Source organism: Petaurus breviceps, unplaced genomic scaffold (genome assembly GCF_028583685.1).
Source record: "Petaurus breviceps papuanus isolate PSGF00001 unplaced genomic scaffold, PetGlider_PUasm1.0 120, whole genome shotgun sequence".
NCBI lineage: Eukaryota > Metazoa > Chordata > Mammalia > Diprotodontia > Petauridae > Petaurus > Petaurus breviceps.
In genome coordinates this window covers 1143398-1157211 of record NW_027185627.1, presented here as the reverse complement: position 1 = coordinate 1157211, position 13814 = coordinate 1143398, and the positions used below count along the sequence as shown (strand labels likewise).

The following is a 13814-nucleotide window of genomic DNA, read 5'->3' as shown; positions in this document are numbered from 1 at the left end:
CTGGTGGCAGAATCCTACTGTGGCAAAAAGCCCAAAAGTTAAGTAATTGAGTGGTAACATGAGCAGGCAAAGGAAGCAAAACAAACAGAGCAACCCAACTTTACACTCCTATTTTGGGGACAAAAAGGATCAAAGCATGGAACAGGAGGAAGACAGCAAAGTCAGAACTCCTGCACCAAAAGCTTCCAAGAAAAATATGAGCTAATTACAGGCCATAGAGGACTGTAAGAAGGATTTTGAAAAGCAAATAAGAGAAGTGGAGGAAAACTTGGGAAGAGAAATGAGAATGATGCAAGAAAATTATGAAATGAGAGTCAACAACCTGACTGAAGAAAAAAACACTTTAAAAAATAGACTAACTCAAATGACAAAAGAGGATCAAAAAGGCAATGAGGAGAAGAATGCCTTAAAAATCCAAATTTGCCAGATGGAAAAAGAATCCCAAAAGCTCACTGAAGAGAATCATTTATTCAGAATTAGATTGGAGCAAATGGAAGCTAGTGACTTTATGAGAAGTCAAGATACTAGTAAATAGACCCAAACAAATAAAAAAAAAATAGAAGGCAATGTGAAATATCTCATTGGGAAAACCACTAACCTGGAAAATAGATCCAGGAGAGAGAATTTTAAAATTATTGGACTACCTGAAAGCCATGATCAAAAAAAGGAACCTAGAAAATCATCCTTCAAGAAATTCTCAAGGAAAACTGCCCTGATGTTTTAGAACCAGAGGGCAAAATAGAGGTTGAAAGAATCTACTGATCACCTCCTGAAAAAAAATCCCAAAAAGAAAACTCCTAGGAATATTATAGAGAGGTTCCAGAATTCCCAGATCAAGGAGAAAATATTACAAGCAGTCAGGAAGAAACAATTTTGTGGAATATTGTGGAAACACAATCAGGATAACACAGGATCTGACAGCTTCTACACCGAGGGACTGAAGGGCTTGGAATATGATATTCTGGAGGTCAAAGAAGCTGGGATTAAAACAAAGAATCACCTACCCAACAAAACTGAGTATCATGTTTCAGGAGAAAATATGGTCATTCAGTGGAATAGAGGACTTTCAAGCATTCTTGATGAAAAAACCAGAGTTGAATAGAAAATTTGACATTCAGATACAAGAAGCAAGAGAAGCATGAGAAGGTAAACAGGGAAAAGAAATCATAAGGAACTTATCAAAGTTGAACTATTTACATTCCTACATGGAAAAATGATCATTGTAACTGATGAAACTTTTCTCAGTATGAGAATAGTTGAAGGGAATAGAAATATATATATATATATATATATATTTATACACATACATACATATATATATATACACACACACATATATATATGTCTATATAGGAAGGCATATGGGTGCATGAATACCTATGTGAATGTGTGTATAAATGTTTAAGGTATACATAGATAGAGGGCACAGGACCAATTTAATAGGAAGGGATGATACTTAAAAGGTGAAATTAAGAGGTGAGAGAGGAATATAATGAGAGGAGCTGGGAAGAGACAGAATGGGGTAAACTATCTCATATAGAAGAGGCAAAGGAAAATGGTTGCAATGGAGGGGAAGAACAGGAAGCCAAAAGGGAAAGGATCAACCTTATTCTCATTGAATTTGGCTTAGGGAAGGAATGACATACACACTAAATAGAGTATCTCATCCTACAGGAGAGTACGGGGGAAGGGGATGAGAGGGGGGATGATGGAAGGGTGGGCAGGCTCGGGGGGAGGGAAGTTGGAAGCAACTACTTTTGAAAAGGGACAGGATCAAAGTAGAGAATAGAACAAGTGAGAGGTGGTATAGGAGGGAGGGAACTATAGTCAGCCTTTTACAATATATCTACTATGGAAATGTTTTGCATAGCTAAACATGTACAACCTATACTGAATTGCTTATCTTCCCAGTAAGGGTGGGTGACAAGGGAGGAAGGGAATGAATCTGGAATTCAAAGTTTTAAACCCAAATGTTTTATATACATATATATATATACTATTATTAATATTATTTTACATGTAACTGGGAAATAAGATATACAGGCACTGGGGCAGAGAGATCCACCGTGCCCTACTGGAAAGTCAAAGGGGGTATAGGAGAAGATATGGGAGAGAGCAGATTGGAGGAGGGAATATCCAGTGGGATCACTCTTTTGGAGTGGTGGGTAGGGGAAAAACGGGGAGAAAATTTGTAACTCAAAATCTTGCAGAAATGAACGATGTAAACCAGAAGTTAATAAAGCATTTGATTTAAAAAAATAAAGAAAACTAATCTAAAAAAAAAAAAAGCTGGTCTAACTGTGAAACTCAACATTCATTTGGATCTAACAAATGATAGAATATTTGACCCCTAGTAGGGGAAATAAGAAAAATAGTGCCCCCACATCATAATCCAACCAAAGACATTCAAAAGTAGAGCAGCAGCTGACCCCAAAGAAGAGGCAGGTGAAAGAATCATGTATCAAGAGATGTAAGTGACCTTTACGGGCTATCTAGTCCAAGCCCTTCACTTTACAGAAAGATGAAAGTGATTTGCCCAAGGTCAGACAGGTAGTAAATAAGAAAAGCAGAATTTGAACGTACATCTTCAGACTCCAAAGCCAATGCTCTTTCTTTTGTACTGGGTATCTGTTTCCTGGTTTGCTGTTTATTACTATAGACCTATATCCCTGTTTGAGAGAGAGAAAGTGGATGGAGAGCTGTCCTAGGAGTAAGGAAGAATGGGCTTCAAGTCCCACTCCCACAGACCAGTTGTAGGATTCTTGCCAAGTTACATCTCTGAGTGCCCCCCAGACAATTCTCTAAATCTATAAACTGAAGAGCAGGTGCTAATCTGCCTGAATTGGCAGAGGGAGTTTTCTCACTAGGAATTTTCCCTACCAGTGAAATCACAGCAACACTCCCATATCCCAGTTCAATCCCTTTATCTCTCCCCTTACTGACTCTTTAGCCAAGAAAAAGTCAGAAAAAATAACCTTAAATTCTGAGGACCAGGGCACACTGTAGGGTGCAGGATAGAACACCCACCCTGCCACTCCCCCTAAAGATCTCCTCCTTCTGATGATGGTAACTCCATTTCAGTCAGCTTGTCAGGACACCACATTCTCATGGTCCCTGATTTGTAAGAAATTGTCTTTGGGAACACTCAGTATCTCCGTGCAGGATTTGGGGTAGGGTGGGGAGTAACACTGAGGTAAGAGATGAGAAGATGAAGAAAAATAACTATGAGCTTTCTTTATAGGAAATTGTCACTCAGATTAGCCAGGGCTGGCTCAAAATTCTTCAAAAGGAAAGCCTGGTAATTATCTGAACCCTTCATAAAATTAGGCCTTCTTTGGGCAAATAACAATAAAAGTTTGCCTTTATATTAGGATTTATTAGCCCTGTTTTATAGATGGAGAATCTGCAGCTTAAAGAGATTGAGTGGTTGGAGTTTTATTGTCCTTAACAACCAACCCTTTTGAATCCCAGAGAGTTTTGACTACAAGCCACAGAGTTGGGTGTGGTAGTTCCAGGAGCTCAGCATGGGGGAGGTCTGTATTGAGCATGCTCAGGACTCTCCTTACACAGTCACAGATGCCCTCTCTTGAAGGTGCTAAAAAAAAAAAAAAACTTTTCCCTGCTGCCTTGCAAAAGCAAGTTTAAAAATAAACATTGGCATGACTTTATTTTTAAGGCAGGAGGGAATTGTCTTCAGGGAATGACCCAAGATAACTTTCCTGGGTGAAGCAGGGAACTGTTGAGATGGAGACAAGCCATCTGCTGTTTACTGTGAGATGGAAACGTCTCCGGTGCCTTGTCGCTGGGTTTCCATTTTCACCATTGTTTCTCCCAATAGTGAGAAAAAAGGTGCAGATGGGGGTCCTAACGCCTGACTGAATCATGAGCACCAGTCCCAGAAATAAAGAAGGGATTGAGGCAAACAGGACAGACTCTCAAAACAAAAATGAGGAAGATATATAAGTAACCAATGGAGAGTAACCAAGGGAGATTACAGCTCGCTCCATTTAAGAGTGATATCCTACCTCCCACCATCACCACCATGTTTCTCCCTAGTTTCCAACAGTAAAACCCTTAGACAGTTTAGAAAGCCCTTGTACTTACTTTGGGAAAGGGGGAGAAAGGAGCCAGTGAAAGCCTCCCTCAACTTGCAATAGCCTTGGGAGGGGAGGAAGTCCAGTTGGAAAAGCATATGGTGCCAGACTGGAGGAAGCAGAGCAACAAAGTACTTGGGCCCTCAAGATAGAAGGGAGCTCCAAAGCAGGAAAGATACATGTGGTTACACAGGGAAGGAGCCCTTCCTATTATATCTCCCCCAAGCCTGTCCTTCTAGTGGGCTCCCCACCATGACCACCCTCTTCCACTGTGACCTTCCCCACTGAAGACCCCCCAATCAGTCCTCACTATATCCCCACTTTCCTTCTCTTACCATGGGCCTGCTCCACACAAGGATCGGAGAGTCAGGTACCAGGTTCCTGTTTGGGGGAAAGGGATCCGAAGTCTGGAGATTTTAGAGGCAGCATTGACGGAGAGAATGAAGCCAGCCAGGGACTCTGAGTGACAGACAGTGGTCATGGGGGTGAGGGGGTGGGAAAAGGAAAGGATCCCTCTATCTCTCTTCTCTGCCTCCCAATATCATTACCCTGACATCTTCACCCTCTCTCTCTTCTTTCCTCATCCCACTATGCCATCATCTCCTTTACTCCTGTTACATTGCTCCCTATAGAGACTCTGTCATTCTCACCTGTGGAGCAGGTCACAGAAGAGTCCCCTGAGCTCAGAGGCACCTCGTGGGTCAGGCATCCAAACACAGTGGCATTTTCCTGGCGCAGTGAACTCTGAATAAAGGCAGGGGAGTCGGGGGGAGGAAAAAGTATAAAGGATTTTTACCCATACTTACCTCACAACCTGGTCTCCCAGACTGCTAAAAAAACATCTCCAAGAACCACCCCACCACCACCCCCATACACACACACACCAAACCTATAAATGACCTTCCATCCTCAAATGGAGGACTTTTTCCCTGATTGAATTGTCCCCCTACTCCTTCAGAATGCTTGCCAGATCCCCATAAACCCCTAACTAGGAATACCTATGTAATACCTGATACATCCTCCCCTTTCTCATAAACATAAACCCCCTCAATCCTTTGTTCCTGACTCCTGCCTTTATTATTCACATATGACTATACAAGCCTTTCTATACCTAAGATGGCTTCCTTTTATGAAAGAAGGCCCCTGAGGTATAGACACTGAATTTAGACTTAGGTGAAATATGGATGATTTTCCCTTCAGTCTTCTATGTACCCATTGGCCCACCATTTGCCACCATGGGACACCATCTGTATTTGTGATCTCTGGTGCCAACAAATTGAAGAGGTGGTGTATCATATATAGGGGGAGAGAGGAGAGGTGAACAGGGATGGTACGGAATAGGAAGGATCCTTCCTCATTATGTCCTAGGAATTAAAGATGCTGAGCTTTAGAAGATGAAAAGAAATTACAGAGCCAAAGAGAACCTGAGAGAGATCTGGGCCAATATCCATTTGAATTTAAATGAAAGGATTAAGAGGCCAAGCAAAAGGCAGGAAGGAAGGAAACCAAGCAAGGAATGGAATCTGGCAATTCACCTGAGATTTAAGAACACTTGACTTCTAAGACTTAGACCTACTTGGTATCTTTGGACTTTTTCCAATGGCTTATCCCTGCCTCATTTTGGGAAGACTTGGGGGATGTGGGTTCCTAGTAGGAGATGGTGCCAGGGCCAGGTATGGACAGCCAATATAGATCATTACTGGGGGAGAAGGAGGAAGCAGGCAAAAAGAACCGGAGGGAAGACTAGGACTAGACAGGGGCTGGCAAGAGTCATTGCTGGTTGAACAGTATCAATCAGGTATCATCTATGGAGGGACATGATGGTCTGGTCAGGGAGAGGCAGAGCTGGGTGGAGTTCTGAGCCAAGTCCTGAACATGGAGCACAGAAACTAAGGCTGTCGATGTAATGTCTTTTTGCCCCGAACTGAGAATTTTTGCAGGGCTCAGGGTTGGTTCCCTCTGGTAACTTGGAAGGTGGGCACTACCTTCTAGTCTTAAGAGGTTAGAGCTTCCAACTTTATAAGCAGGACTTAATCACTTTTATTATTGGTATCTTCAAGGAGAAGCAAATTTTCTAACTGAAGGAGAAGCTTAGCTAGTGCACCAAAGCCTCAAGATACAGGAGTTGGGGCTAGCACTTCCTAAGATGTAGAATCCAGTTTTAGAGCAGTCAATCAGCCCTGTTTATCCTTTGCCCAAGCCCTTGTCCAGCCTGGATGCCAACCTCAGGGGTAAAGTTGGCAGCAGGGGAACCCAGAACCTAATTATTCTCTATCTGTTCCTCTGCTGTTACTAACATAAAACATACTTAGATAAATCAAATCGACTTTGGGCTTTCTTACAAGACAATAAAAAAGGGGGAGCTACCCAGACTACTTCCTATATCTGCAGTTGGGCTAGGAAAGTTTATTATCTGTGAAACAATAAAAGAGGAGGAAAAAGACCCCTCTTCTATGATGACATTACACACCCTTGATCCAGAAGACATGAGCTTCAGGGAGCTGTTCATTGTAAATGATTCATCATATGTAGTACATTTTTAGAGGGTGACCAAAGATTAACAGGAACGTGGCTGTCTGTTCTTTTGAACAGAAGGAAATGGGAAAGCTAAAATCTTGAAAGAGAAGAGAAAGGAACAAGTGGGCTAAGTGGAGAACATGAGGCAGCCCCTTCCATACTGTAGTTTTCCTCTGGTCACCAAGAGGAGAGAAAAACAGCTTTGAAGGTATGCAAAGACAGGGAGACTGGCATCTGTCACTGCCAAGGCCCTAAGTCCTTAATGGCATCAACCATGATTCCATGGGAATGAAAAAGGGAAGATATTCTCATTTCTATATTATAACTGGTGATCTGAGCTTAACGGAAGTAAGATATAGTAAGATGGAGGGCTGTATCCAGTGAGCTCTGGAGACAGACGCTGGTGAGTTCTACACTCCCATATTCTGCCTCTTATTCTCAATGGAAAGCTAAGTCTACTTCCTTGTTTCCTTTAAGAATTTGTTTCTTGTGGGGAGGGTAGGTGTCGAAGTAAATAGAGCACTGGCCCTGGAGTCAGGAGGATCTGAGTTCAAATCCAGCCTCAGATACTTAACACCAAAAAAAAAAAAACTAGCCATGTGACTGTGGGCAAGTCACATAACCCCAACTGCCCTCCAAAAAAATGCAAAAAAAAAAAAAAAAGATTTTTGTTTCTTGGGATTCAAAATATATTTTTTTAAAGTTTAAAATCATTCTTTTATATAATTGGAAAAAATAAAAGATAATTTTAAAAGAATTTGTTTTGCTCTGGGGTTTGCCAGTTAAAAAAAAAGTTTCTCACACATTATTTGTGTGTTTGCCTAGGGTACTGAATGTAACTGAGAGGGGATGGGAGTGATAAACGGCAAGGCATAGAGAAGATTTTATACTGAGATAATATATTTGCCAGAAAAATAGATTGTCTTTCTAATCCCTGGGACTACCATCAGGGAGCTCAAAGCTAGAGAGAAAACAGATAATATTGATATATCTTATTAAAGCTCCTCAAAATCTGAATAGAATGAGTGAATCTGTGTGTCCTGAATTTAGTATGAGCTTATGGTTTTCTACTGGGAGGAGGTTTGGTAAGTGAGCAGGAGTAAGACTCAGTTTATTGTCTCTCCAAAAGAACCAATCCCAAAGAAGGGTGGGGTAAAGTCTTTGCCTAAGAGAAAAGTCACACCCATGGAGATGTCAGTGAGAAAAAGTTAGTAAAGAATGAACACCATCCCCCACTGTGAGGTGGGAGGGGGAGGGGAGAAAGAAAGAAGGAGGGGTAGAAAAGAGAAGGGGAGTGGAGAGAGGAGATGAGATAGAGAGAGGGAGAGAAAGAGGAGTCGGTAAATGAGAGAAGAGAAGAGAAAAGTTGACTCTTCTTCAGACAAATACCTTCTCCCCCCAGCCACTGTCATACATGTTAGGAGTGCACTTGTCTTTGACAACTATATCCCCCATAGATCTGTGCCAACCACAGCAGATAATGATGCCCCCTCCAGCACCAACGGGAATTGGGTGAGGATGTCTACATGCAATGGGAGACTGGACAAAAGCTCTTAGAAGAATCAAACTGCATACCTTTCAATCCAGCAACACCACTACTAGGTCTGTATCCCAAAGAGATCATAGAAAGGGGGAAAGGACATACATGTACAAAAATATGTATAGCAGCTCTTCTTGTGGTGTCAAAGAATTGGAAAGTGAGGGGATGTCTATCAACTGGGGAATGGCTGAACAAGTTGTGATAATATGAATGCAGTGGAATATTATTGTTCTATAAAAAATAATGAGCAGGAAGATTTCAGAAGAACCTAGAAAGACTTACATGAACTGATGCTGAGTGAAGTGAGTAGAACCAGAACATCGTACACAATAACAGTAACATTGGGCAATGATAGCTATGATTGACTTAACTCTTCTCAGCAATAGAATGATCCAAGAAAATTCCAAAAGACTATCTACATCCAGACAGAGAAGTGATGGAGTCTGAACACAGATTGAAGTGTACTATGTTCACCTTTTTCATGGATTTTCCTTTTGTTCTGTTTCTTCTTTCAATCTGAATGCAGATTGAAGTGTACTATGTTCACTTTTTTCATGGATTTTCCTTTTGTTCTGTTTCTTCTTCATAATGTGGAAATATGTTTTACGTGATTGCACATGTATAACCTATATCAGATTGCTTGCCATCTTGGGGAGGAGGAGGGGAAAGAGAGAGGGAGAAAAATTTGGAATTCAAAGTCTTTCAAAAAATGAATGTTGAAAACTGCCTTTACATGTAATCGGAAAAAAATAAAATACTATTAAATTAAAAATGTCAAAAACAAATGTTGAAAATAATCTTTATGTGTAATTGGGAAAATTTTTAAAAGGAAAAAAAACTCTTGCAAGAGAATCAGGATATGAGATTATTCAAGTAACGCTCTAGAAGGGAAGAAAGAGAGAAAGTAAGCACAAAAGCAGAAAGCTACTCCACAGTTATGTCTAACTCCTATTGCTACTAATAATACAAGTTTTCTTCTTCCATTTGGGAAGCAATGACTATCGACTTCCTCCTAACTACAGCTCCTGTCATGAGAAGTCACAGTGGCCAGAGTTCAATGCTTTGCAGATTCAGTGCTGAGATGCAATGTCTTTTAGACCTGCAGTGCCTGGGTTTTGATCTCTGGGAAAATCACACCCTCCCCTAGGTGGCTGTTGTATGGTACAGTGCTTTGTGTGGAGCATGGGTAGTGTTGAAAGAATGAACTCAGAAAACTTTTTTTCCCCAGTGTACCAGCTTACGGTACTGAACTGATAATTGGGGAACTAAATTCTTTGTGAACTAAATTCCCTAAAAGTTTGGAAGTTTGTAGTTTGGAAAATGGATGTTTAAAAAGTAATTATGTCTCCTACTTGACCTAACATCTTCTTCTACCCCACCCCCACCCACTCTTCAACTTTATAAGGAGGGCATTTGTTTATCTTTGGTGTGGGATATGAGTTCTGTGATGACCATACTAGCTGATTAAATATGCTAGCTTCCCTTTTTCACAGGTGAACCAGACAATTGGAGTAGCACCACAACTGACTAACCAAGAGGACTTCTGAAGCCCAGGGATGCTTGACATACCAGTGATCCTTTGCAGCTAAACATTAACTGAACTTGGAAAAGTCAGCAACTGCTGAAACCAGTCTTGGCCAGCTTGGAGAGAGCAGCAGACATCTAAAGGCAGCAAACATTCTGCTTTCTGATTGGTTGTGTTGCAGATGTCTTCTCCCTGGACTCCTACTCCCCTGACTTTTCTGTCTATTGTATTTCTCCCTTGACCGGCCCCACTTAGCCCTGAATTCCTCAAATATATATAAATCCCTAATCCTTTTCCCACTCCCCTTTGAACAGCTGAGAATGTTGTCTCACTGCTCCAGCTTGCAAGCTTCTTCTTCTCAGGCAATAAATGCAGTTATAACCTTTGCAAACTGTGATCAGACTCTGGTTCGTTTCAGGTACCCCTTTTTGGACCTGGGGTTTCTTCCATTTTAGCAGTTCACGGGGGTTTTCATTTTATCATTAGAAATTATGTCCTCGAGCAGTGAGAAAAGCACCGGCCCCGGAGTCAGGAGGACCCAAGTTTGGTTCCGGCCTCAGACACTTAACACCCACACAAAAAAAAAAAAAACTAGCCATGTAACCTTGGGCAAGTTATTTAACCCCAATTGCCCTCCAAAAGCAAAAAAAAAAAAAAAAAGAAATTATGTCCTCCACAAGTATATGCAGAATATAGGTAAAGATAAATACTGAGAGACAGTAGGGGTAGGAAGATCTACCACCTAGACCACCCTCTCTCTTCAGCTTCCTGTCACCCCTTCACTAGCCTTAGGCTACCAGAACCCATCGAGGACACTTGACTGTTCATACCAGTTAGATGAGATGAGTTACCAACTTTTTTCCTTCCAGTGGGGCTTTATCATCTACCCTGCTCTATTCTATAGATCCCAGGCACTGGGGTGTTGTTGTCTGATCTGCTGCTACAACCTAATGACCCCTGGGCCTCACCATCCACTTAACATTGCCATTGCCATCAGCCCTGAAGCTGGACTTTTTATGTATTGTCTCTCCCAATAAAAATAAAAACTCCACCAGAGTAGGGACTCTCTCACTTTCTCTCTTTGTATCCTCAGGATTAAATATAATGCTAGACATGGTTCATTCGTTCATTTATTTACCACTTTATTCTTGCATCTTGTTATATATCTAAAATTCTATCTTAAGTAAATGTCTTTTCATTTTGCTATAACATCACATGACTAGCTGTATCTGATAGGAGAAGGTTCAGGAAAAACAAGATTTCTTAAGCAGTTCTTGAATGAACCTAAATAGGTTCTAGGAACCTGGGTGTGGCAATAGTGTTTTATAGTCACTCCTCAGGACATCAGGTATGAAGGAAAACAGTTCACTGATGGAAAAGGGGGGAGTGGGGAGGGGAAGGACATAAGACCAGGAAAAGGAAGGTAGATTTGTAAATTGTTTAAGGGAGGGGTGGCTAGATGGCGAAGTGAATAGAGTGCTGGCCCTGGAATCAGGGGAGCCTGAGTTCAAATACGGCCTCAGACACTTAACACTTACTAGCCATGTGATCTTGAGCAAGTCACTTAAGCCCCATTGCCCTGCCTTCCCCCACCAAAAAGCAAAAAAAAAAAATTATTTAAATGAACACTACAAAAGCCCTTGACTATTAAATGATTATTAAATGGGAAACAGTACTGGAAATATCTGTTAATACAGAACCAAAGTTACCAGGTCCCTTGGGAGAAGATGTTTGGATCAGATATTCCCTGGGCAGACCATGAAAGTAACTAAGAATTGGGTCCAAAAGGAACATTCAATCCAAGAACAATTTAGTCCCTATTAGTTTTGAATTGGAGGTGGAGTGGGACTGGAGAATGAGTCTGATGGGTGTAGGGACCCAGAGGAAACTTCATCAATCATCTCTGGTCCTATAGTCTATGGCAAGGAAAGGTTCTTAACTTTTTCTGTGTCGTGAAACCCCATTGGCAATCTGGGAAAGCCAATGGACTTCTCAGGGGAAAAAAAATGTTTTTAAATGCATAAAGTAAAACACATAGGATAACAAAGAAAATCAATGATACTGAAATAGGTATCCAAATAATAAGTTCAGAGATCCCTGGTTAAGACTCCCCAATTCAAAGGTGTCAGAGTTGAGGTTGCTATGGGGCTAAAAGGCAAAGGAAGGAAAGCTATGGACCTGAGGTGGTGGGAGTTGTAGGGGCACAGAATTGCCAGCTATTCCCTGGGTCTGCTTAAGAGGATCGGGAAGTGGCCAGTACTCATTTTTGTTTTAGAGGTTGGAAACCAACATGAACATAGTGAAGGAAGGAGCTTAGATCTCTCTCCCTTCTCTTTTCCACCTCTTAGTTTCCTTTCAGTTCCATTTAAAATTTCATCTTCTATAGGAAACCTTTCCTAGTCTCTCAATTCTAGTACCTCCCCTCTCTTGTTTCCGATTTATCCTGTATATGACTTTTTTGTATATATTTGTTGGCTTGCCCCCCCCCCATTAGATTGTGAATTCCTCAAGGGTAGGGGCTATCTGTTGCTTCTTTTTTCATCCCCAGCACTTAGCACAGTGCTTGCCACATAAACTCCCAGACCAAGCATTTAATATTTATTGATCAATTGGGTGGTGAGCAATTGTTTCTAGTTCTTGGGAGTTAGTGAGTTGGTGCAGAAGGATAGATGGCTCTACAGGAGTAAATCCATATTAAGACTGGGAAATGTTTTATCATGGAAGCTTAGAGAGAGAAATTCAAAAGCAGAAGATACTGTCAGTGTGTGTGGAAGAGAGGACTAGGTGGGCCTGGAAGGAGTAAAGAGAGAATAAAGACTGTAGCAAGCCCAGCCTATGCATGAAACCCTGATCTGAGACAGACAGGTGAGCTGGGCTAAAGGGGCCCCTGGACACCAGCTGCCGTTCAATAACTAAACCCGCAGGAGAAAAGTCATGATGAGAGGCTTACTAATCAGAAATGTTCTCATGTCACTTCTCAGAATTGGGAGCTCCTCCTAATTCCTCTTGGGAAAGATTCCCAAAGGGAAGGGGGAATTGACATAAGGTGACTCAGAGTATTCATAAATGCCATGAGGAGCCTAGGTGGTGGTGTAGTCATTCATCCTTTATTCTGGAAGAGAACCAACGACCTCACAAGGGTTATGTCTTGACTTGCCATGAATTGGATGACTCTGGAACCTCTGTGAGTGAACCTCCGAGTGAGGTGTCAGACTTTGCTCAGAAGATAAGTGGCATGATGGACAAAGCATTGGGTTTAGAATCAGAGAGGCCTGAACTGATATCCTGTTTCATATACTTACCGTGTGACCCTGGGCAACTTAACTTATTTCTTCATTTAACTTCTCTTGACCTCAGTTTCCTCATCTGTAAAATGGGGATGATAACACCACCTACCTCCCAGGACTATTATGAGGATCAAACAAGGTAATACATGTAAAACACCTTGTAACCTTAAAGCAATACATCAATGCTAGCTATTATTCTAACTGACTACTCTAGGGAATCATAGGGCCCTGGAGAACATCCTGCTAGCATCTGTGTAGCACTTTTAAGACCTACAAACATTTTACAAAAACTACCTCCTTTCATCTTCATAACAACCCTGTAAGGCAGGTGCTATTATTCTCCCTATTTCATAGGTGAGGAAATGTAGCTGAGAGGTAAGTAACTTGCCCAGGGTCACAAATCCCAACACCCCATCCACTGCTTGTATAAGGGGACAAGTAAGGAAAACCAGACAGACCAGAACTATTTTCTAAATCTATAGTTGGGCTGAGGGAACATTTTTCCCCAAGGTCACTATAACTTCCCTAGGAACTCACCCTATAATGCCTATCCCCCTATGGGTGATTCTCCCTCTCTCCTTCCTGCTCTCAGATTCCTAAAACCCCAAATAACAGAAACTCCTTACTGACAGCTACACCCACCTTACTGAAATGTTTCTCTCCACTTTCCAGACTCTTGACAAAAAGGGAGGAGGAAGATTCCTTCCAGTCTCCTGTAATCATTCCCTTAAGAGCTCCATCCTCTTCCATTCCCAGAACAACTTGCCCCCACCTCTACCTCACTTTCCTGGAAAATCCTATTTAACCAGAGCTTTTGAGGATCCTTACTCTCACCACCATTGCTATAATCC

The 13814-nt window shown here is 41.6% G+C and overlaps 1 protein-coding gene across 1 annotated transcript in view; it reads right to left on the bottom strand.

Annotated features, from left to right (window-relative positions):
* The window catches only part of TMEM8B (transmembrane protein 8B), a 74500-nt gene that overhangs the window by 17632 nt on the left and 43054 nt on the right, over positions 1 to 13814 (bottom strand). The window contains exons 7-8 of the mRNA XM_069089213.1: positions 4745 to 4838; positions 4430 to 4553 (exon numbers count right to left, since the gene is read on the bottom strand). Coding sequence (XP_068945314.1) covers positions 4430 to 4553; positions 4745 to 4838 — 218 coding nt within the window. The remainder of the gene's footprint in view (positions 1 to 4429; positions 4554 to 4744; positions 4839 to 13814) is intronic.